We start from the raw sequence: 17,796 nt of genomic DNA on the forward strand, positions 1-17,796 counted from the left end.
TCACGTTCACGCGGAGTTCTCCTGTGCGTCTGGGTGCTCACGTCCGCTGCCCACAGGGCGTCCCCTACACGCCCATGAGTTCGGTCCGAGAGCGTGTTTGTAAGGCCAGCTTGTTCCTAAGTCCGACATAGTCAGCCTCGGCACCCGGTTAGCGCCGTCGGCCATGTAGGTGTGCGCATCTCACATTCCTCGCCCCCCTTGCTCAATTATTTCCGCCTGTCTTCCATTGTCGCCACTTGGCTCGGCAGTGCCAGCTGCATCACCGGTGCCTTTACGCTTGGTTCCGGACATCCTGGGCTTGAAATAAAGACACTGCACTACTGTACTCTGTGGTCTAGACGCTAGGCCGTGTCCAACCCTTGCGACCCCATGGACTGTAGCCTGCCAGGCTCCTCTGTCCATGGGATGCTCCAGGCAAAGACTGGGGTGTGTGCCATTTCCTTCCTGCTCTGTACAGTCCTGTAAAGCAGACAAAAGCACAACCACTTGTGACACGTGATGCACGCACGTGACAAAGTACTTCAGGCACGTGAAGTAACTTACGTGATTGGACATGCACACACTCTCGCATCTTTGAAGGTTTGATGTGAAGGTTCGTATGTAGGGGACTTGCTGTATAAGGACCCCAGTCGTGTTGGATTAGGGGCCCCTCCTAATGACCTCATCTTAACTAATCACAGCTGCAGGGACCGTGTTTCTAAATAAAGTCACGTTCTGAGGGGTGCAGGCTTCACCGTGTGAATCTGGGAGCACACGGGTTGACCTTGAATCATCCCTGAGCGGGGCAGGCTTGCCGAGCAGGGGGATCGGGAGTCACTCTGACCTGCCCTGTTGGTGTGAGAGGGGAGGGGCCCTCGGGGACTGTTGTTGCCCCCAGTCCTAACAGCCCAGCCCAGTCCTGGACCCCTGCTCAGAGCCCGGGACTCAGCTGGAGCTGGACGGGAGAGGTTCCTGTGTTCCGGCCGTGCGTCCTGCTGGACGTGACCATGGCGATCCCGTGAGCAGGAAACGAGGTGGCCCCCGGCGTGATGAGAGGAGCGGGCGGTGGAGGAAGCTGGTGGCGGGGGTAGACCGGCCCGAGAGGCGCCGAGAGGAGAAGGGGGTGAGGGGCAGGGGAGAAGCCACAGAGGTGAAGGCCCAGGGCAGGAAAGAGGTGGCCGCTGGGGCAGAAAGGAGGCTGCGTGGACAGAGGTGCTTTCCCTGCCCTGAGTGCTCTTCCCCGGCGTCCCCAGAGGAAGGGTGGCCTCGGGCACGGGCTGGAGGCCCAGGTGCCCAGCAGGTGTGTGCTGAGTGGCCCCCAGAGAGGCCGGGTGCCCTCAGGGGCAGGCCTGTGAGTTAGCGTCAAGGACGTGGTCCACCCAGAGCACCTGGCACGCAGTGGGTGCAGCTGGATGGACTGGCGTTCCCAGCACTGGGAGGATGGCAAGCTGGCCCAGCAGTTTCAGGGGGCAGGGGTCAGCTTTCTGGAACCAGGATGAATACATGAAGGAAGGAAGGATGGGTCGTTTCCTCCTTTTTCTCTGCTTGGGAGGAAGACGTTCCCAGATACTGGAGTGCAGGCACTCGAAGAATTTCACCTCTTGAAATGTGGAAGCAAAACGCAGGCAGCTTGGCTTCATCTGGTTTGCAGAGTTGTCGAGATTTTGAAGCCTGGTGGTCCTCCACGTCTCGTCGTCACGGCAGGCGGTTGCCAGAGAGGCCGTGGGGAGCAAGGGCAGAATCCTCAGGACAGGCATGTCCCTCGATGAAGTTGGCGCTTGTCCTCCGTCCTGCCCAGAGACCCCGCCGGCCACCCCTGCTCCCGCCTCGGCCCGCTGTCTGTGTCCGATCACAGGATGCCAGTTGACTGCAAGGTGAAGTTAGCATTCTTGCAAATGGTGCTGGGCTTCAGGGGGTCTGTGAGCACTGGAGATGCTCCATCCACCCGCAGAGCCACTGCATTCCAGCAGCGCTGGGGAGAAAGGCGTAGGAGAGGCTCTGCAGTGGGAGCTGCTTCTGGGCCAGAGCAGGTGTTGTTGTGGGTTCAAGGACCAAAGGATCACAGTGGTGGGATGCAAGGGCTCAGTGACACTCTCAACTCCATGAATAAAAAGGGGATGAGCGATGTGCTGATCAACTTGGCAACTACACAGGGGATGAAAGAGACAACAAAGTGAGATAGCAAATGGAGAGTAAGGCGGAAAGAAGCCAGACACATCCGACTTTACACAAATGTGAATCGCTTGAGTCCATCTGTTTAAAGGCAGAGACTGTCAGAAGGGTTTTTATTTCTATTTTCTAAGAGATTTAGTTTCAGCTGCAGCGGATCTTGGCCGCAGGACTCGGGCTCTCTCTGGTCGCGGCGAGGGGGGACGCTCTCTAGCTGCACTGCTCCGGCTCCGGGCTGCAGTGGCGTCTCTGTTGCAGAGCGCAGCCTCCAGGCTCCTGGGCTGCAGGCTCTCGAGCTTGCCCTCAGTAGCTGGGGTGCACGGGCTTCATTGCTTCCTGGAGTGTGGGATCTTCCTGGACCAGGAATCAAACCGGTGTCCCCTGCATCGCAGAGCACATTCTTCACCACTGGGCCACCAGGGAAGCCCCTGGCGGGGTTTTGTTTGTAACAAACACATTGTTCAAAGGAATTCAGTCAAACAAACTGGTCGTGACAGTTGAAAAATGAAGGGAAGGCCAAGGGATGCCCAGCAAGTGCACACAAAAGGAAAAAAACAAATGCAGGGTGGAGAGCAGCGGGGTCAGCGCTGCGCCTGGCCTGGAAGAGGCACCGTTTCCAGGGGAGACACGGCCTCTGAGAGCACAACACATGGACGGCAAAAGCTGCTGGCAACGCAGGGGTTGACTGTGACCCTCACGGGACACTTCAGGACATCTCGCTCAGGGCGGGCGATTCCAGCCCGTGAAATCTAAGTGACGGCATCGACGGTTACATGTTGCAGTTGTGGGTCATTCTGGATTCCAAGAGTAAGCCCAAATGACTGCCCCTGATGCCTACAGCCATGAAACCAGCACCCCCAAACCTGGCTCCTTCTAACAACCAACCTGCAGGACTCACCTTCGCAGTGTGGGCAGGGTCCCTGGGGACGGCCCACCTCTGTTCTGCCTGGAGCCACTTCCGGGATGGGAGGCCGCAAGGGGGAGGCCTTCTCCCCCCGGGCCGCGTGGCTTTCTGAGGACTCGTTCCAAGAGCTGGGAGGTGGCCAGGCCTGGGGGCCGTCACCTCACCCTGTGCTGTCGGTCCGACACCCACAGAGCCCAGACGCAGCGGGAAGAAAGGCAGAGCCTCAGGACCACATTTCAAACCCACGTTTTAGCTGTGGATCCTCCCAGTGGGGTGTTTTCTTGGTTTATGCCCACGGAACACTTGTGAACCCCTAACACATTTTGCCCACAAAAGTCCGTCTAGTCAAGGCTATGGTTTTTCCAGTGGTCATGTGTGGATGTGAGAGTTGGACATTGAAGAAGCCTGAGCGCCGAAGAATTGATGCTTTTGAACTGTGGTGTTGGAGAAGACTCTTGAGAGTCCCCTGGAGATCCAACCAGTCCATCCTAAAGGAGATCAGGCCTGGGTGTTCATTGGAAGGTCTGATGTTGAAGCTGAAACTCCAATACTTTGGCCACCTCATGCGAAGAGTTGACTCATTGGAAAAGACCCTGATGCTGGGTAGGATTGGGGGCGGGAGGAGAAGGGAACGACAGAGGATGAGATGGTTGGATGGCATCACTGACTCAATGGACATGGGTTTGGGTGGACTCCGGGAATTGGCGATGGACAGAGAGGCCTGGTGTGCTGAGATTCATGGGGTCGCAAAGAGTCGGACACAACTGAGCGACTGAACTGAACTGAACACACTTTGAAACACTGAGATGAGGCTGCATAGATTCCCTGGTTAGAACCCCATACGATTAGAAGTAAATGGCTATAAAGTTACCAACAAGGCTGAACTGTTCAAGGATGAAGCGCTTTCCTGAATGGCCGTCGGGGAGGCGAGCGTGGAGCATGCAGGCCAGGTTTGGGGTGGAGCGCAGCCCCTCCGGGCGCAGGAAGGCACCTCCTGGGCCCCCTCCTCGGGCCCCGACACTGACTGGGTACACAGGTTGTTTCCACACTCTTCCCCCAACACTTGTCAGTGGTTTTGTTGTGTTTGAAAGTGCCTCTTCCCAGGACGGTTGAAACTCACTAATGCAAATACTGGCACAGCAAAATATGTCGATTATATTTTGTGTAAATACACGTGCACATTTTTCTTTCTTTTTTTTACCAAATGCCTCCTGGGTGCCCACCGTCCCTGAGGAACCCTGGGGTGCAGGGCAAGCAGGCTTTGCTTCATCAGAATCTGCCCAGCCCGCGGCTGGGCAGCGGCCGTCCACTAGAAGCCCTCTTGCTGGCCACGTCTGCCTCCCCAACACCACCGAGTGCTGGAGCGCCTGCTGGCCTGGGACACCAGGGTGGGGAGGAAGCAGGCAGTGCCGGACACCCTGTGTCGCTGGTGCGTGTCTGGGGTGGCAAGCTGGGTCCCGGGACTGGAGGCATCTCGTTAAACCCCCTGAATCTCGGGTGGCTCTAGTCGGCCGTGGGTCGGCACCGGCAGTCCATGTGAGAGTGAAATTATGGTGAGGCCACTCTCCTCCCCACCATGGTGAGTGGCCTTTCCTCCCAGGCTGAGCTCAGAAGCCTGCGATGCTGGGGGTTGGTCCTCTCGATAACGGGTCTGAAAGTGTGCAAGGCGTGACGCGCCCCAAGACACAGGGCTCGGACCTGTGTGTAGTGCCCAGAGAGACAGGCGCTGGAGTCTGCAGTTATTGGAGAACTTCAGACAGGAGGAGGGGGCTGGAGGGGCCTGGACTGACCCCACCCATCCCACTCTCCATGGAGTGGGCTGCAGGAAGGGGTTGCTCCAGGGGACTCCCTGAGCTTGGCTCGCTTCCTGGAAGAGGGCTTCCTGGGAAGCTCGTGGTGGAAGAGGTGCCCCTCTGGGAGGTGGGCCATCCTAGGCCCTGCCCAGTGGTTGCTAAGCCTTCGGAGTCACAGTCAAGGGTTAGAGCGTGGCTCCCGGGAGGCTGGGGCGGACAGTCCATGGGGAAGCCCAGGGGACCCGCCCTCTTCAGGGAGAGGATGCAGGTCCATTGAGGCGTGGGGAGACCCTGGCCCTCCCCACCTCCCGGGAACGCCCGGGCAGCTCCATGAGTGGGACATAGGGCTGGGGAAGGAGCTGGAGCCCACCCCGCCCCCCAAGTGGTGGTGTTTCTCTGTTGTCTTCCCAGCACCAGGTGGGCACCCTGTGGACTCAACACTGGGCTGGGCTTGGAGACACAGCCAAGGAGGTGGGCAGCGGAGGGGTCCGCTGGGCTGGGCCGAGTGCTGCTGCCTGGGGCGGGAGGACGGGCTGCAAAGGGCTCAGTGTCTGTCGGTGGCCTGGGCTCCGGTCGGGAAGGGCCGTCTCTGCTGGATCCGTCTGAGCAGAGCTCTCCTCCACGCGCCCCTGCCCGTGCTGGGGACCCTCCCCCCATCCCAGCACCAACCTATCTTCTAGATCCTTCCTTCAGCTCTTCTCGCTTCACCTCCTCACTGCCCTTGGAGGTGGGTCCTGCCAGCACCCCCATTCCACAGACAGGGTCACCACTGGGTGTCTGGTGACCTTGGATCTTACCATCCTCTGGGGAAGCGGGGCCTCTGGGGGCCTGGCCTGCCCCTCTGGCCCAGCCTGGGTGCCCCTCAGGTCATGGAGGTGTCACTGAGGCAGGGCCGCCCCCCTTCTCCCAGCACCTGACCCAGCGTGGCCCATAGGCCCCGTGGAGCAGAGGCTGGACCTGTGAGGACCACCGTGGGCTGCTGGGACCTCAGGCAGGATGCAGAGGGACCCGGGTCAGGGTGTGGCTGCACATTCAGGGACATCATGGGACCGGGGGACACAGCCGGGCCGGGGGGCTCCCTGCAGGTCATCCGGGGTTGGACTGGGGAGGGGCGGTGGTCAGTCCCCCAGCAGGTCCTGGGCGGGCTGGATCCCGACGCCACGTGGGCCCCTCCACCCCCTGCCCCTCAGCGGGACCACGATGTAAGCCTGCCCCCCTGGCGGCACAGTGCCGGCGGGGGGATGGGGGGGTGCTGGTATTCCTCGGGGTGGGGGCCCAGCTGTGCTCAGCACATGTCACCAGGAAGCCCAAGGCCCTCGCCACGGGCGCACGGCTGGGAGCAGCTGGCCACAGGCAGGCCCCTGAACAAAGAGCCTTTGAGCAGCGTACGCGCCTGCCCCGCGCTCTCTGGCCAGCTGACCCTCCCGGGAATGCCGAGGCCGGCTCCCTCTGTGGCATATCGGGTCCCACGTGGAGGTGGAACAGCTGGCCCTGGAGCCCGCAGGCTGGGCTCAGTGCTGGGGACACCAGCCCCCGCCACGGGAACACCTCCTGGCAGGGCTGGGCAGCCCGCACGCCCTCCAGAGACCTTGCCCTGGTTGCCCGCACCCCTGGCTCCGATGGTGGCATGGTCTGGCTCGCACGTCCGCCTCTCCTCTAGGCGCCCCCGTCTGTCTGGTGAAATCCTGTTTACCCCACAACACACAGGCCTCCTTCTCACCCGGGAAACCTTTGAGGGACCAGGAGCTCCTGCAAAGGGGCCCCAGCCCCTGAGTTGGCCGCGTGTGGCGTCCGTGGGGCCCCCGGGGAGGACGTGGCGCCTTCTGTCTTCAGCTCCAATCCCTGCTTTCCATCAGCGCCCACCCCTCCAGCCCACAAAGCTCGCTGCTTAATTCCCGGCAGTTAAGCTTCTAACTCTCTTTAAAATTGATTTTTCATTATGAAGATAACAGGCAGTAACATCTGAGCACCAGAGAGATAAGGATAAGGATCCAGAGGCTTCCTTGGTTGTTTGGCAAAAGCACAAAACAAATCCTTTCATCCAGAAGCCAGGCTCCATGTGCAGGCTCAGATGCGTGGGGCTTAAGCCCCAGGCCACTCTCTATCTGTCGCACGGGGGCTGGGCTCACGGGCTGTTCCCAGAGCCTCTGAACCAGGCAGGCAGGCAGATATGGGCCTCAAAACCCCCTGGACTGTGGACCACCTTCCCGATGGTTGAGAGGGTTCGCAAGCTGATAGAGACGAAGCGACAGATAAGACGGCTGCGTGGACCTTCACCCCTCTCGCGGGGAGCGGTGGAGCCGCGGCGATTACGAAACGCCCGAGGAATCCATCTTCCCCCTCTGCGGACCAGAGCTGGAAAAGCCAGATAAGCACCTGCTTTGCTGAACCTTTATCTCAACTCTCGGGGTTTGCAGATCTGCTGTCGACTCCCGTCACCCCTGAAACCCCGTCAGTGCGTGTGGGCCGTGCCCCTTACGGCTAACGTGGTCGAGTTTGGGGGTCCTGGCGTCCGGCTGCCCCCTGGCAGGGCCTGCTCATGCAGAGTGAGCCGGCCCCCAGGCCAGTGCCCCCTGCCCAGCTGGCACTCAGTCTCAGGGGCTCAGACCCACCCATGTCCAGTGGCGGCCCGACCTCTGCGCTTCGCTTTCCCCCTTGTCCTCCCCTGGGTCTGGCTGTGCCCACGTGGCTTTTGCACACAATGGCTGAGCTCCGTCTGCTCATTTAACGCTGAACTAACACATGTGCCGTGAAGATTAAGAGCCAGGGGCTCCAGGGCGGCCGTTTCTGCCCTGCTGGAGCGGCCCCGAAGGTCCAGGCAAAGGCCTGAGTGCAGAGCACCAGGGACATGGGGACGTGTGTGTCATGGAAAAACACGTGAACCAAGCAGGTCCCTGTTTCCAAGTGCATTTAACTTGTCAACAACATTGTGCCTTGACCACGTCCATCTCCCTTCAGACCTTTGTTCTCAGCCATCAGCAGCGGCTCCCATCTGTGCCCCCACCCCCAGCCCTGACAGCCACTGATAGGCTTTAATTTGATTAGCACTGTAGTAACACGCCTAGAATGCACAGTTCCTATCCTAACCATTTTTAAGTGCACAGTTTGGTGGCTTAAGTGCACGTTGAAACATCACACCGTCCGCCTCCAGAAGGTCCCTATCTTTCCAGAGACTCCGTCCCATGAGCCACTCTGCCCCCGCCCCCCAGCCCCTGGCCCCACCATCGACTTCCTGTCTCTCTGGATGTGACCCCTCCAGGGACCTCCTGTGAGTAGGATCACGCAGGATTTGTCCTTCTGTGTCTGGTGTATGTCACTGAGCACAGTGTCCCCAAGGTTCATCCACATCCCAGTCCTGTCAGCGTTTCCTTCCTTTTAAGGCTGAGTGCGATTCCGCTGGGGCCGGGGCGGGGGCGGTTGGAAGGGGGCATGTGGGTTGCTTCCACCTTCTGGCTGTTGTGAACAGTGCTGCAGTGAACACGGGTGTGCAAACATCTTTGAGCTCCGACTTCCCGTTTTCTTCTTCTTTCTTCATTGTCTGGAGGATCCGTCCAGGAGTGGGATCGCCGAGTGTGTTCTATTTTTGATTTTCAAGGCCCCTCCGTCCTGCTTCCCGCAGCGGCCGCACCGTCTTACATTCCCAGACTGGTCGCTCCACGCCCGCACCATCACTCACTTGGTTTCTCTGATAGTCGCCGACCTGACGGGTGTGGGTCTCTCACTGTGGCTTCAGTTAGCTTCCCGATGAGCAGATAGAGCATCTTTGGATGCTCTGGGTGACCATTTGTACGTCTTCTCTAGAGAAATGCTTTCTTTAGCAGTGTTAGTCGCTCAGAAGTGTCTGACTCTTTGCAACCCCGTGGACTGTGGGCCACCAGGCTCCTCTGTCCATGGGATTCTCCAGGCAAAAATACTGGAGTGGGTCGCCATTCCCTTCTCCAGAGGATCTTCCTGACCCAGGGATCGAACCCAGGACTCCTGCATTGCAGGCGGATTCTTTACCATATGAGCTGATGCCTTCTTTATCCATTTTTTAATTGAGTGGTTTCTTAGGAACTTGATTTTAGAAATAAATTTAGATTTTACAAATAGTCACTGCCAATGGCCACTCCACACCCATCGCCCATGATATACATGGAGGGCCCAGGACCCGCCGCACAGCAGGAGGGCATGGCCTCCCCCTGGGGGGCTGCCTGGCTGCTCAGAGCCCCCGCGTCTCCCTGCCCAGCCTGCTTCCCACGGGTGTGGGGTCTCAGGTCTGTGCCCTGGTCCCAGCGCCCAGCTGCTCAGAGGCCTCTGGTCCGTGAGGCTGCCCGCAGCTGGGAGGCGACCTTGCTGTGTCTGAGGGACGGTAGCCGGGTGGGAGGGGGCCCTCACCCCTCCAGTGACGGCGGTCTTGGCAGAGGTCCCTGGCGTGAGGACGCCCCCTCCCCCATCGGCAGGACGGAGCTCAGGGCCGCATCCTTGACCTCTGCTCACATCCGGGCACACGGGCCCCACGTGGGGCTCGCGGACGGGGCCTCCGAGCCGCCTCTGCTATCAGTGGAGCAGTCAGGTGTGCTGGGGGGCTGTGGGGGTGGGGCAGGCGCCTGAGCTGGACTGGGAAGGGGGGCGGGAGGTGGGGAGGAGCCGAGGGGACAGGAGCCAGATACAGAGCGCTGGGGGCCAGGGGGCGGGCCGGGCGCCTCGGGCCAATGGGAGGCTCTGGGGGGCCCAGGGGAGCCTGACCCTCTGTGTGGGTGATGGGGGCCGGGCCGGGGGCTTGAGCAGGGGGTGGGGGAGGGGTTGGCTGTCGCCGGGCCCTGGGGGAGCGGGAGGCCTCTGTGGCTGCTGTCAGCCGTGCCGGTCCTGGTCTGCAGAGGCAGCTGAGGCGCAGGCCTCAGGGCGGAGAAAGCCCAGGGGAGGGAGTCATCCTCTGGTCTGATCACTGACACTAGAAGTTGGTCTCGCTGGCCCTCCCCGGAGCCGAGAGGAGGTGTCCCTGCCCTACCCTGGGCCTCTTGGCATTGGGTGGGGGGTGTCCCCTGACTCAGAGGTGGTCCCACAGGATGACGTGGGGTCAGCCCTCCTGCAGGCCCTGGCCCACCCACTCCGAGCTTCCACAAATGGACAGTCAAGTCCAGTCAAACCCCTGGAGCAGCCCCCAGCCCAGGGTGGCCAGGGCCAGAGTCCCTGCCCGTCCACAGCTTCAGGCCAGCCTGTCTGCCCTCCTGGCACCTGGGTCAGTGAACAGGGGGCTCCAAGAGATGGTGATGGCCCAGGCCACAGGGAGGCCCCGGGCCCCAGTGCACAATGCCCAGTCCTAAGGTCCTGAACCACAGGGAGACCCCTGGGGTCCTAGTGAACAGCGCCCAGTCCTGAGGTGTCATGCCACAGGGACACCCCCAGGGTCCTAGTGGACAGTGCCCAGTTCTGAGGGCCAAGGCTACAGGGAGACCCCCGGGTCCTAGTGAACAGTGCCCAGTCCTGAGGGCCAAGGCTACAGGGAGACCCCCGGGTCCCAGTGCACAACGCCCAGTCCTAAGCTCCTGAACCACAGGGAGACCCCCGGGGTCCTAGTGGACAGTGCCCAGTCCTGAGGGCCTGGACCACGGGGAGGCCCTGGGTCCCAATGAGCAGTGCCCAGTCCTGAGGTCTCGGCTTTGGCCTCGGGTGCACCCTGCCCAGCGCTCGGGGCTGACAGCACAGAGATCATTTCACCCCAGGGCACACGTGTGTACCCACTGACCCAGGCTCTCCCCTGCCCAGTGCGCTGGTGGCGCCACTTTGATGAGCATTGCGGCTGGGTCTCGGGCTCGTGGTGACAGGGTGAGGGCCCCCAGCAGCCAGCCCAGCCTCCAGCTGCATTCCAGACTCAAACGAGATTTGGGGATTAGCCTTGTTTTAAATTATTCCTACACCTCACTCCTCCAAAGGCAGCGTCCTGCAGCCTGAGCCCGCCAGACCCAGGAGGGCCCAGGAAGCTCTGAGTGCCAGGCTAGGACAATTGAATGGAGGGAGGGGTGGGGAGCACCCCAGCAGCCCCCCGGGGTGGAGGGAGGGGTGGGCCTCCCGGGAGGTGCTTCTTCACCTGAACGTCTGTCGTAAGCTCTTTTCGTATGGTCGTAAGACTTCCACCACATTAAATATACTTAGGACGTGGCTGAAGAATGTATTTAAGTGATTAAAACAATGTATCAAAATAAGAAAAAAACCTTGTTCATGGTTGATCAGCCCAGATGGTGTGTGGATTTGCAGAGCTGGGGTACAGGCTCTGGGGACTGGTCTTTGGGGGGCTCTGTCCGTCCCCTCGGGGCCATCAGTGGGCCCATGACCCTCTCCTCTGTGAAGGTGCCGGCGTTTACTGGCATCTCAGCTTTGGGGACCTGGAGGTGGCGGCTCTGTGGCCCTTGTCACGATGGCCAAACATGGGGAGCCGGACCCTCCACACCTGCCTCCGCGCACTGCCGGGGCCTCCCTGGCCGCCATCCGCTCATCACACCCTCTTAGGACCGGCTGGGCCGGAATCTTGGGAAACGCGCGCACGAGACAAAGCCCTTGTCCCAGGGAGCCCTGGGCTGCTCCTTCCTTCCTTCAGCAGATCCGGGTCCAGGGCCCCCAGGGCAGTTAACCTGGCCCCCACCCTGGGGGACTCAGCGACCCTCCAGGCCCCAAGGCCACGGGGCCTGCGAGCGTCCACACTCCCTCGAGCTCCACCGTCCCAGATGCCCCCAGGGGTACACACCCCACTATGACCAACTCGGCCTTGCCCACCAGAAACCTTTTCACGAAAGGACACTTTCCCGCCTTTTCTCCCATCATGTCCCGAGCGTGCCCTAGACACAAGCTGGGTGCCATATTCCACTCTAACTGCGGAGCCCTGGGAAGCACTCTGCACAGTGGCTCCCTGGGGGGGACAGGCGAGGCTGGGCGTGGGACCCGGGCCTGTGCTCTTACCCGTGGGAGCCGAAGCGCCCTGACAGGGCTGGGCCCCCTGGGGGAGGACGGAGCAGGACACGAGCTGCAAGCAGCGTCCTCGGGCCCGTCTGTGGCGGCCTTCTCAGAACTTCCTTCCTTTATGAGGCCGAGGGATGGTCCACTGTTGGCGCGCCGCATCTTGCTCTGACTGTTCAGAGCTCCTTGACATTTCTTTTGCATTTAAGAGGGCTATTTCTGGAGGGAAAAAAAGGCTTCAGGGTTTTGAGAAGGATGGCATTGAATCTACGGATCACTTTGAGTTGTTGAGTCGTATTGACTTCTTAACTGTATTAAGTCGTCCAGTCCATGAACATGTATTTCCATTTATTTGTTGTCTTTCATTTCTTGAAATAATCTTTCCAGATTGTTCATGGTTTGTGTATAGAAATGCAAAGATTCTTGTGATCAACTTCCCTGGTGGCTCAGATGGTGAAGAATCCGCCTACAGTAAGGGAGACCCAAGTTCCATCCTTGGGTTGGGAAGATCCCCTGAAGAAGGGAATGGCTACCCACTCCAGTATTCTTGCCTGGAGAAGTCCAAAGACAGAAGAGTCTGGTGGGCTATAGTTCACGGGACCACCAAGACTGATACGACTGAGTGACTAACAGTTTCACTTCTCACTTTTGTATCCTACTCTGTTGAATTCATTTGTTAGATCTCACAGTTTTTTTGCATGAAATCTTTACGGTTTTCTATACCTAGGATGATATTGTCTGTGAACAGAGATAATTTGACTTCTTCCTTTCCAGTTTGCAAGTCTTTTATTTATTCCCTAGTAGCTCTAGCTGGGACTTCAGTATAGTGTTGAGTAGACACAGCGAGATGTGCATCCTTGTCTTGGTTCTGATCTTAGAGGAAAAGCTTCCAGCCTTTCTGTGTGGATGCAGTGTTCACTGTGGGGTTTTCATATGTGGCTTTTATTACCCAGTGGCAGGTTCCCTGTGTTCCTAGTGTGATTATAGTTTTTATCATGAAAGGGTGCTGAATTGTGTCAAATGCTTTTTTTTTTTTTTTTTTGCATCTTTTGTGATTAGGAGATCGTGTGATTATTTTCCCCCTGCATTCTATTAATGTGATGTATTGTATTGGTTGATCTTCATGTGTCAAACTGACTTTGCATTCCAGGTGTTAAACCCACTTGATCATAATGTCTCATCTTTTTTCTATGGTACCCAGTGCAGTGGTGGACCTGGGCTTGGGCGGCCGGCCTGTCCAGGTGGACGATGCAGCAGACAGGGGCCCAGGCCACCTGCTCCCCCCACGCGTCTCAGCAGAGGCCCTGGCATGGCACCTGTCCCTGGGGGCAGCTGCAAGGTGAACTCACACGCCCTGTCCCTGCAGGAGATCGTCCTGGTCGTGTTCTTCGGGACGGAGTACGTGGTCCGCCTCTGGTCGGCTGGCTGCCGCAGCAAGTACGTGGGCATCTGGGGCCGGCTGCGCTTTGCCCGGAAGCCCATTTCCATCATTGGTGAGTCACGTCCACCCCCTAGAAGGTTCACCCCAAGGTTTCCAGACACAGGCTGGGCACCGCCCCCCAGAATCTGGCAGGTAGACCCCTATCACACACCACCAGGCAGAGTCCCCCTGAGGGCTGAGAGACCACCAGCCTCCTCCACCCCTGATGGGGCTGGAACCCAAGGCCAGCGGGGTGACTTCTCAGGCTCCCATCAGTGGCCAGCCTCAGTGTCCAGGTCTTCTGCCCCCAGATGCTGCTCACGGGGCAAGGCGGGGGTCTGGTCACGCTCAGCACAACCTGCGTGTCCACTGCCCTCAGCAGCCGATGAGCCAGGGCTGGGCAGGGGGGTCGGGTGGCCTCGACATGTGCCTGGGATGGGGGCCCGACCTCCCCCGCGAGGTGCCTCCCTGTCCCCCTCGCTGGGCCCTGTGCCGCTGACTGCCAGGCTCTTTGCTAGAGTCCAGCTGCCTGGCTGGTGACGGTGGCTCTTCCCCCCAGACCTCATTGTAGTGGTGGCCTCCACGGTGGTCCTCTGCGTGGGCTCCAAAGGACAGGTGTTTGCCACCTCGGCCATCAGGTAGGCAGGACCACGGACCTGGCGGTGGGGGTGTGAGCGGCGGGGCGGGGCAGGTGCTCGGGGGTGGGCTCTGGGCCCACACTGAGTCAGGTGCAAGCACCGGCTTCTAGGACGCAGGCTGGGACCCCAAGGTCTGGGGGCCTCAGTCTGCTGATCTGTAAACTGGGGTGATCCTGGGGCTGCCCCTCAGAAGGCTGGCTACCCAGGGAATTGAGGAACGTGCGGATTTGGCTCCGGGCCTGGTGTGGCCCCCGCCCTGACGCTGTGCTTGGGGAGGGGGAGGGTGGCGCGGGGAGGGGGGTGACGCAGAGTCGCCTGGCGCCCACAGGGGCCTGTCCTCCGCAGGGGCATCCGCTTCCTACAGATCCTGCGGATGCTGCACGTGGACCGCCAGGGGGGCACCTGGAGGCTGCTGGGCTCCGTGGTCTTCATCCACCGCCAGGTGTGTGGTCGGGGAGCGCGCAGGGCCCCAGCGCAGCCTCAGCCTGAGCCAGCCGGGCCGTCCCACCCCCACCTCCTACCCAAGGGCCCAGAGTCCCCGGCTGGCCAGGCAGATGGTATGCCCACGTCCCCTCAAGCTGGGACAGGAGATGCTCGGGTAGGTGGAAAGACAGACGTGCAATGTGGGAGAAGCGTCAGGACACCCAGAAATCTGAACCTGTGCAGACCCTGAGCAGCCCCGTGGGGGCGGGGGTGGCCGGCCTGCACCCCTTCGTGAGGCCCGTCCCTGCGTCTCCCCGAGGTCCTGCGGGAAAGAGAGCCGGGTGGGCGGGCCAGGGCACTGGCCTCACTTCCGGGCGGGGAGACCCAACCTCGCCGTCGACAAGTTGGGGAAACTAGGTTATTTTCCAAGCCCAATGTCTGCGTGTCAGACAGGCTGGCTTTTACATGGGACTTTCAGGTAATGGTTGGAGCTGGCCGCCGGCAGGCTGCCCCCTCACCTGGCACGTGATGTCTCTCTGGGGAGCATCTGCAGGGCCCCCGGGCGCCTGCGGGCATGGGCTGACCGGCGAGCGTCCTCTCCCATCTGTCTCCAGGAGCTCATCACCACCCTGTACATCGGCTTCCTGGGCCTCATCTTCTCGTCCTACTTCGTGTACCTGGCCGAGAAGGATGCCGTCAATGAGTCGGGCCAGGTCGAGTTCGGCAGCTACGCGGACGCCCTGTGGTGGGGAGTGGTAAGTTGGCACCTCTGGGCCATGAGGCCACTGCCCACCCCGGGCGTGGGGGCACAGCGTGTTGCCCTGGGGCTTGGGGCCTCGAGACCTGCCCCCCGAGGGCTTGGAGCCTGCGCACAGCTGTGTCGTTGGGCGGGCGGCCGGGCCCCACACTGGACACCCGCAGCCCAGCCGTCGCCACCTTGAGGCCCTTGACGATCTTGCCTTTGAGCCTGGCTTTGCGGAGGGAGGTCTGACGGGATGAAAGGCGAGGGTGCGAGGGGCACCTGTTGGGGCCGTGGCTGCAGGTGGTCCCAGCTCCTCCGCCACCCCTGGGCTGGGCCCTCCAGCGCCGTCCACCCCCACCGCTGCCCCAAGACCCCTGCCACCCCGGGCCCCGCCTCTGTGAGGCTCAGCGCCAGGCCCCCCCAACGTCCCTGCGCTCAGGAGCTTGTCGTCAGGTGGCTGACAGAGCCCACCACACCAGGCCGGGGGCCTTGGCAAGAGGCATGGAGTTTCGCCACTCTGACCGGGCACCTGGCCCACGTGTCTGGTGCTGGCCGCAGCTACGGCAGTGCGCAGGAGCCCCAGGTTCTGCCCCGGGGCCCGGAGGCTCCCCTGGCAGTGAGTTTGGGCTCTGGGGCCTGTTGCACCCAATACCCTCAGCCTGGAAGAGCCCAGGAGTGTGGGCTGGCTTCTCCCAGGACCCAGGCTTGTTGGGGGGAAGGGAGACGTGGGCAGGTGGCACTTGGGCTGGCCGTGGGTGCCTCAGCCAGGGCCAGGGGGTCTGAGCCTTGCATGCCCCCCACCCCACCCCGGTTCCTGGTCGTAACAGGAACCCAGCGTCAGCCGGTGTGTGAGCTCAGGGCGTGGAGGACGCCCCTCATCAACCCTCCACTTGGGCCTTGTGAGGAGACAGGTCCCGGGCTCTCATTTAGTCGCAGGGTGGTCAGCAGCTTACTGGCCTGGGAGCGGCACGCACAGGGTCCCGGTGGTCTGGACAGACTCTGGCTGTGGAAGGCGGGTGGGGGAGTGGCCCCTCTGGGCCGTCAGCCGGGCCTGGCCCTCCTCCTTCCCCCACGGGGTGCACTGGGGCCCAGTGCCCGGGAGGGTCCAGAGCAGCCCGATCCGCAGAGCACGTGACGCCAGCCCTGGGTATGAGATGCCCGAGGTCAAGGGTGGCCGATGGAGCCCCTTTGAGTTGGGGGCTGGGTGGCTGATGTCCAGGCCCGCTCAGCCCGGGAGAGGAGGGGGTCGCAGGCTGCACCCGCAAGGTGTGGCTGAGGCCTGGGGGCAGCGCCGGCTCCATGGAACTCCAGATCCAGGCTGAGCCGGGCCCTGGCCGTGTCCACCTCCGACGTGTTTCCTTCCAGAATGGTGGTGGAGTGGGGGGACTCAGCCTCTGCCCAGGGCCCCCACCCTCCAGAGGGAGGCCTGCCCCTGCGGCTCTGGGTGGGGCAGGAAGCCACTCGCGTCTCCATCCCCACCTACGAGAGGCCAAGGCCGGGGCTCCTCATGTTGGCCGAGTCAGCATTTTTTTCTGGAAGCTTCCAACATGCCAGGCTGCCCTGGGAAGGTGAGGACGTGCTGACCTGCTCTGATGCCGACTGCGGGCTGGGGCATGGCTGGCCCCCCGGCAGGTTTGGAGGGAGGGCATCTTGTCCCCTGCTCTGGCAGGGGAGGGGTCACTTTCTGATAACAGGCAGGCCCGTGGAGGGACACGCTGCCCGGGGCTGGGAGGATCCTAGGGGCCAAATGGCGCGGTGGGAGGCACGTGGGTGTGGGGGTGGAGGGGCCTCGGCTGGTGAGCGGTGCCCGGCTCCCCCACCCCCCCGCCTGCCCGCCTTCCCAGCCTCTCTCTCAGAGCTGCCCCCAGCCCGGCCCCTGCGAGCCCTGCTCCCGCGCGCACACCTGTGCAAACATCCGCCCGCCAGCCGGGAAAACGGCCCCTTTGTGCCCAGCTTGGCAGCAATGCCCCGGCCTCGCCGTCAGCTGCGGCCCCGGCCTGGCTGCCGTGGGCCCGGCCTGGCCATTGTTCCCATGGGCCCAGTGCCCCCACCGCCCGGCTCCGGGAAGACGACCCCATTCTCAGTGGCGGCTCCCCTGCAGCTGTCCAGGCGGGCAGAGCGGCCCGGGCTCGAGTTTGGGCTGTGCCCCTAGCAGGTCCTGGATGAGCAATCAGGACATGCAAGCGGGATAGCCCGCTGGGGGCTTCTGGGCCAGGCGGCCCTCCCTCTGCATGGCGTCGCAGGCCACCAGGGCAGTGAGCCCAGCCCGCTCCCTGAGGCTCCCCACCTGGGGTGGACGGCCAGGGGCCTGCCTGCGGGCTGTGCTGCTCTCAGAGACCTGGTGCGCCGAGGCCTGCTGGCCAGGCAGGCTCCCACCTGTGGGTACACGGCATCGCACCAGACCAGCTCCTCTGGCTGGACGCGGGAGACAGACCCTGCGGTTGGGTGTCTGGGCCATGGGACGGGCCCTGTGCTGTGCTTCCTCTGCAGAGCCGGGAGTGCGGGCGGGCTGGGGGAAGCCTGCCAGGGCCACGTGTGGACCCACTGGGTAGGCTGCAGGTGCCCCGGTGGTGGCTCCAGCACCCTTGGCACCAGGCTTAACCGGATGAGTGGATGCGCCTGGGAAGCGGTCGGTTCTGTCTGGGGCCCACAGGACAGCATGTGTTGGCAACCTGGGGTGCCCACAGCAAAGTGAATGACCAGAACTGTGCTCCCTTGTGCCTCTGGGGACCTGAAGTTGAGATCTCGAGACTGGCGGCCTCCCGAAGCTCCGTGGGGGGGGGGGGGGTCCTGCC

General features: G+C 61.7%; 1 protein-coding gene across 7 annotated transcripts in view; it reads left to right on the forward strand.

The window, feature by feature from the left end:
- The window catches only part of KCNQ1 (potassium voltage-gated channel subfamily Q member 1), a 364,825-nt gene that overhangs the window by 80,229 nt on the left and 266,800 nt on the right, over positions 1–17,796 (forward strand). For 6 of the 7 annotated variants that reach the window (XM_081533328.1, XM_081533326.1, XM_081533327.1 and 3 more), the window contains exons 3-6: positions 13,145–13,271; positions 13,758–13,836; positions 14,182–14,278; positions 14,874–15,014. The exons of the other annotated variant lie outside the window; for it this stretch is intronic. In XM_081533328.1, coding sequence (XP_081389454.1) covers positions 13,145–13,271; positions 13,758–13,836; positions 14,182–14,278; positions 14,874–15,014 — 444 coding nt within the window. The remainder of the gene's footprint in view (positions 1–13,144; positions 13,272–13,757; positions 13,837–14,181; positions 14,279–14,873; positions 15,015–17,796) is intronic. 7 annotated transcript variants of the gene reach the window in all.

Source organism: Giraffa tippelskirchi, chromosome 10 (genome assembly GCF_054371585.1).
Source record: "Giraffa tippelskirchi isolate mGirTip1 chromosome 10, T2T-mGirTip1v1.2.pri, whole genome shotgun sequence".
In the NCBI taxonomy this organism is placed as follows: domain Eukaryota; kingdom Metazoa; phylum Chordata; class Mammalia; order Artiodactyla; family Giraffidae; genus Giraffa; species Giraffa tippelskirchi.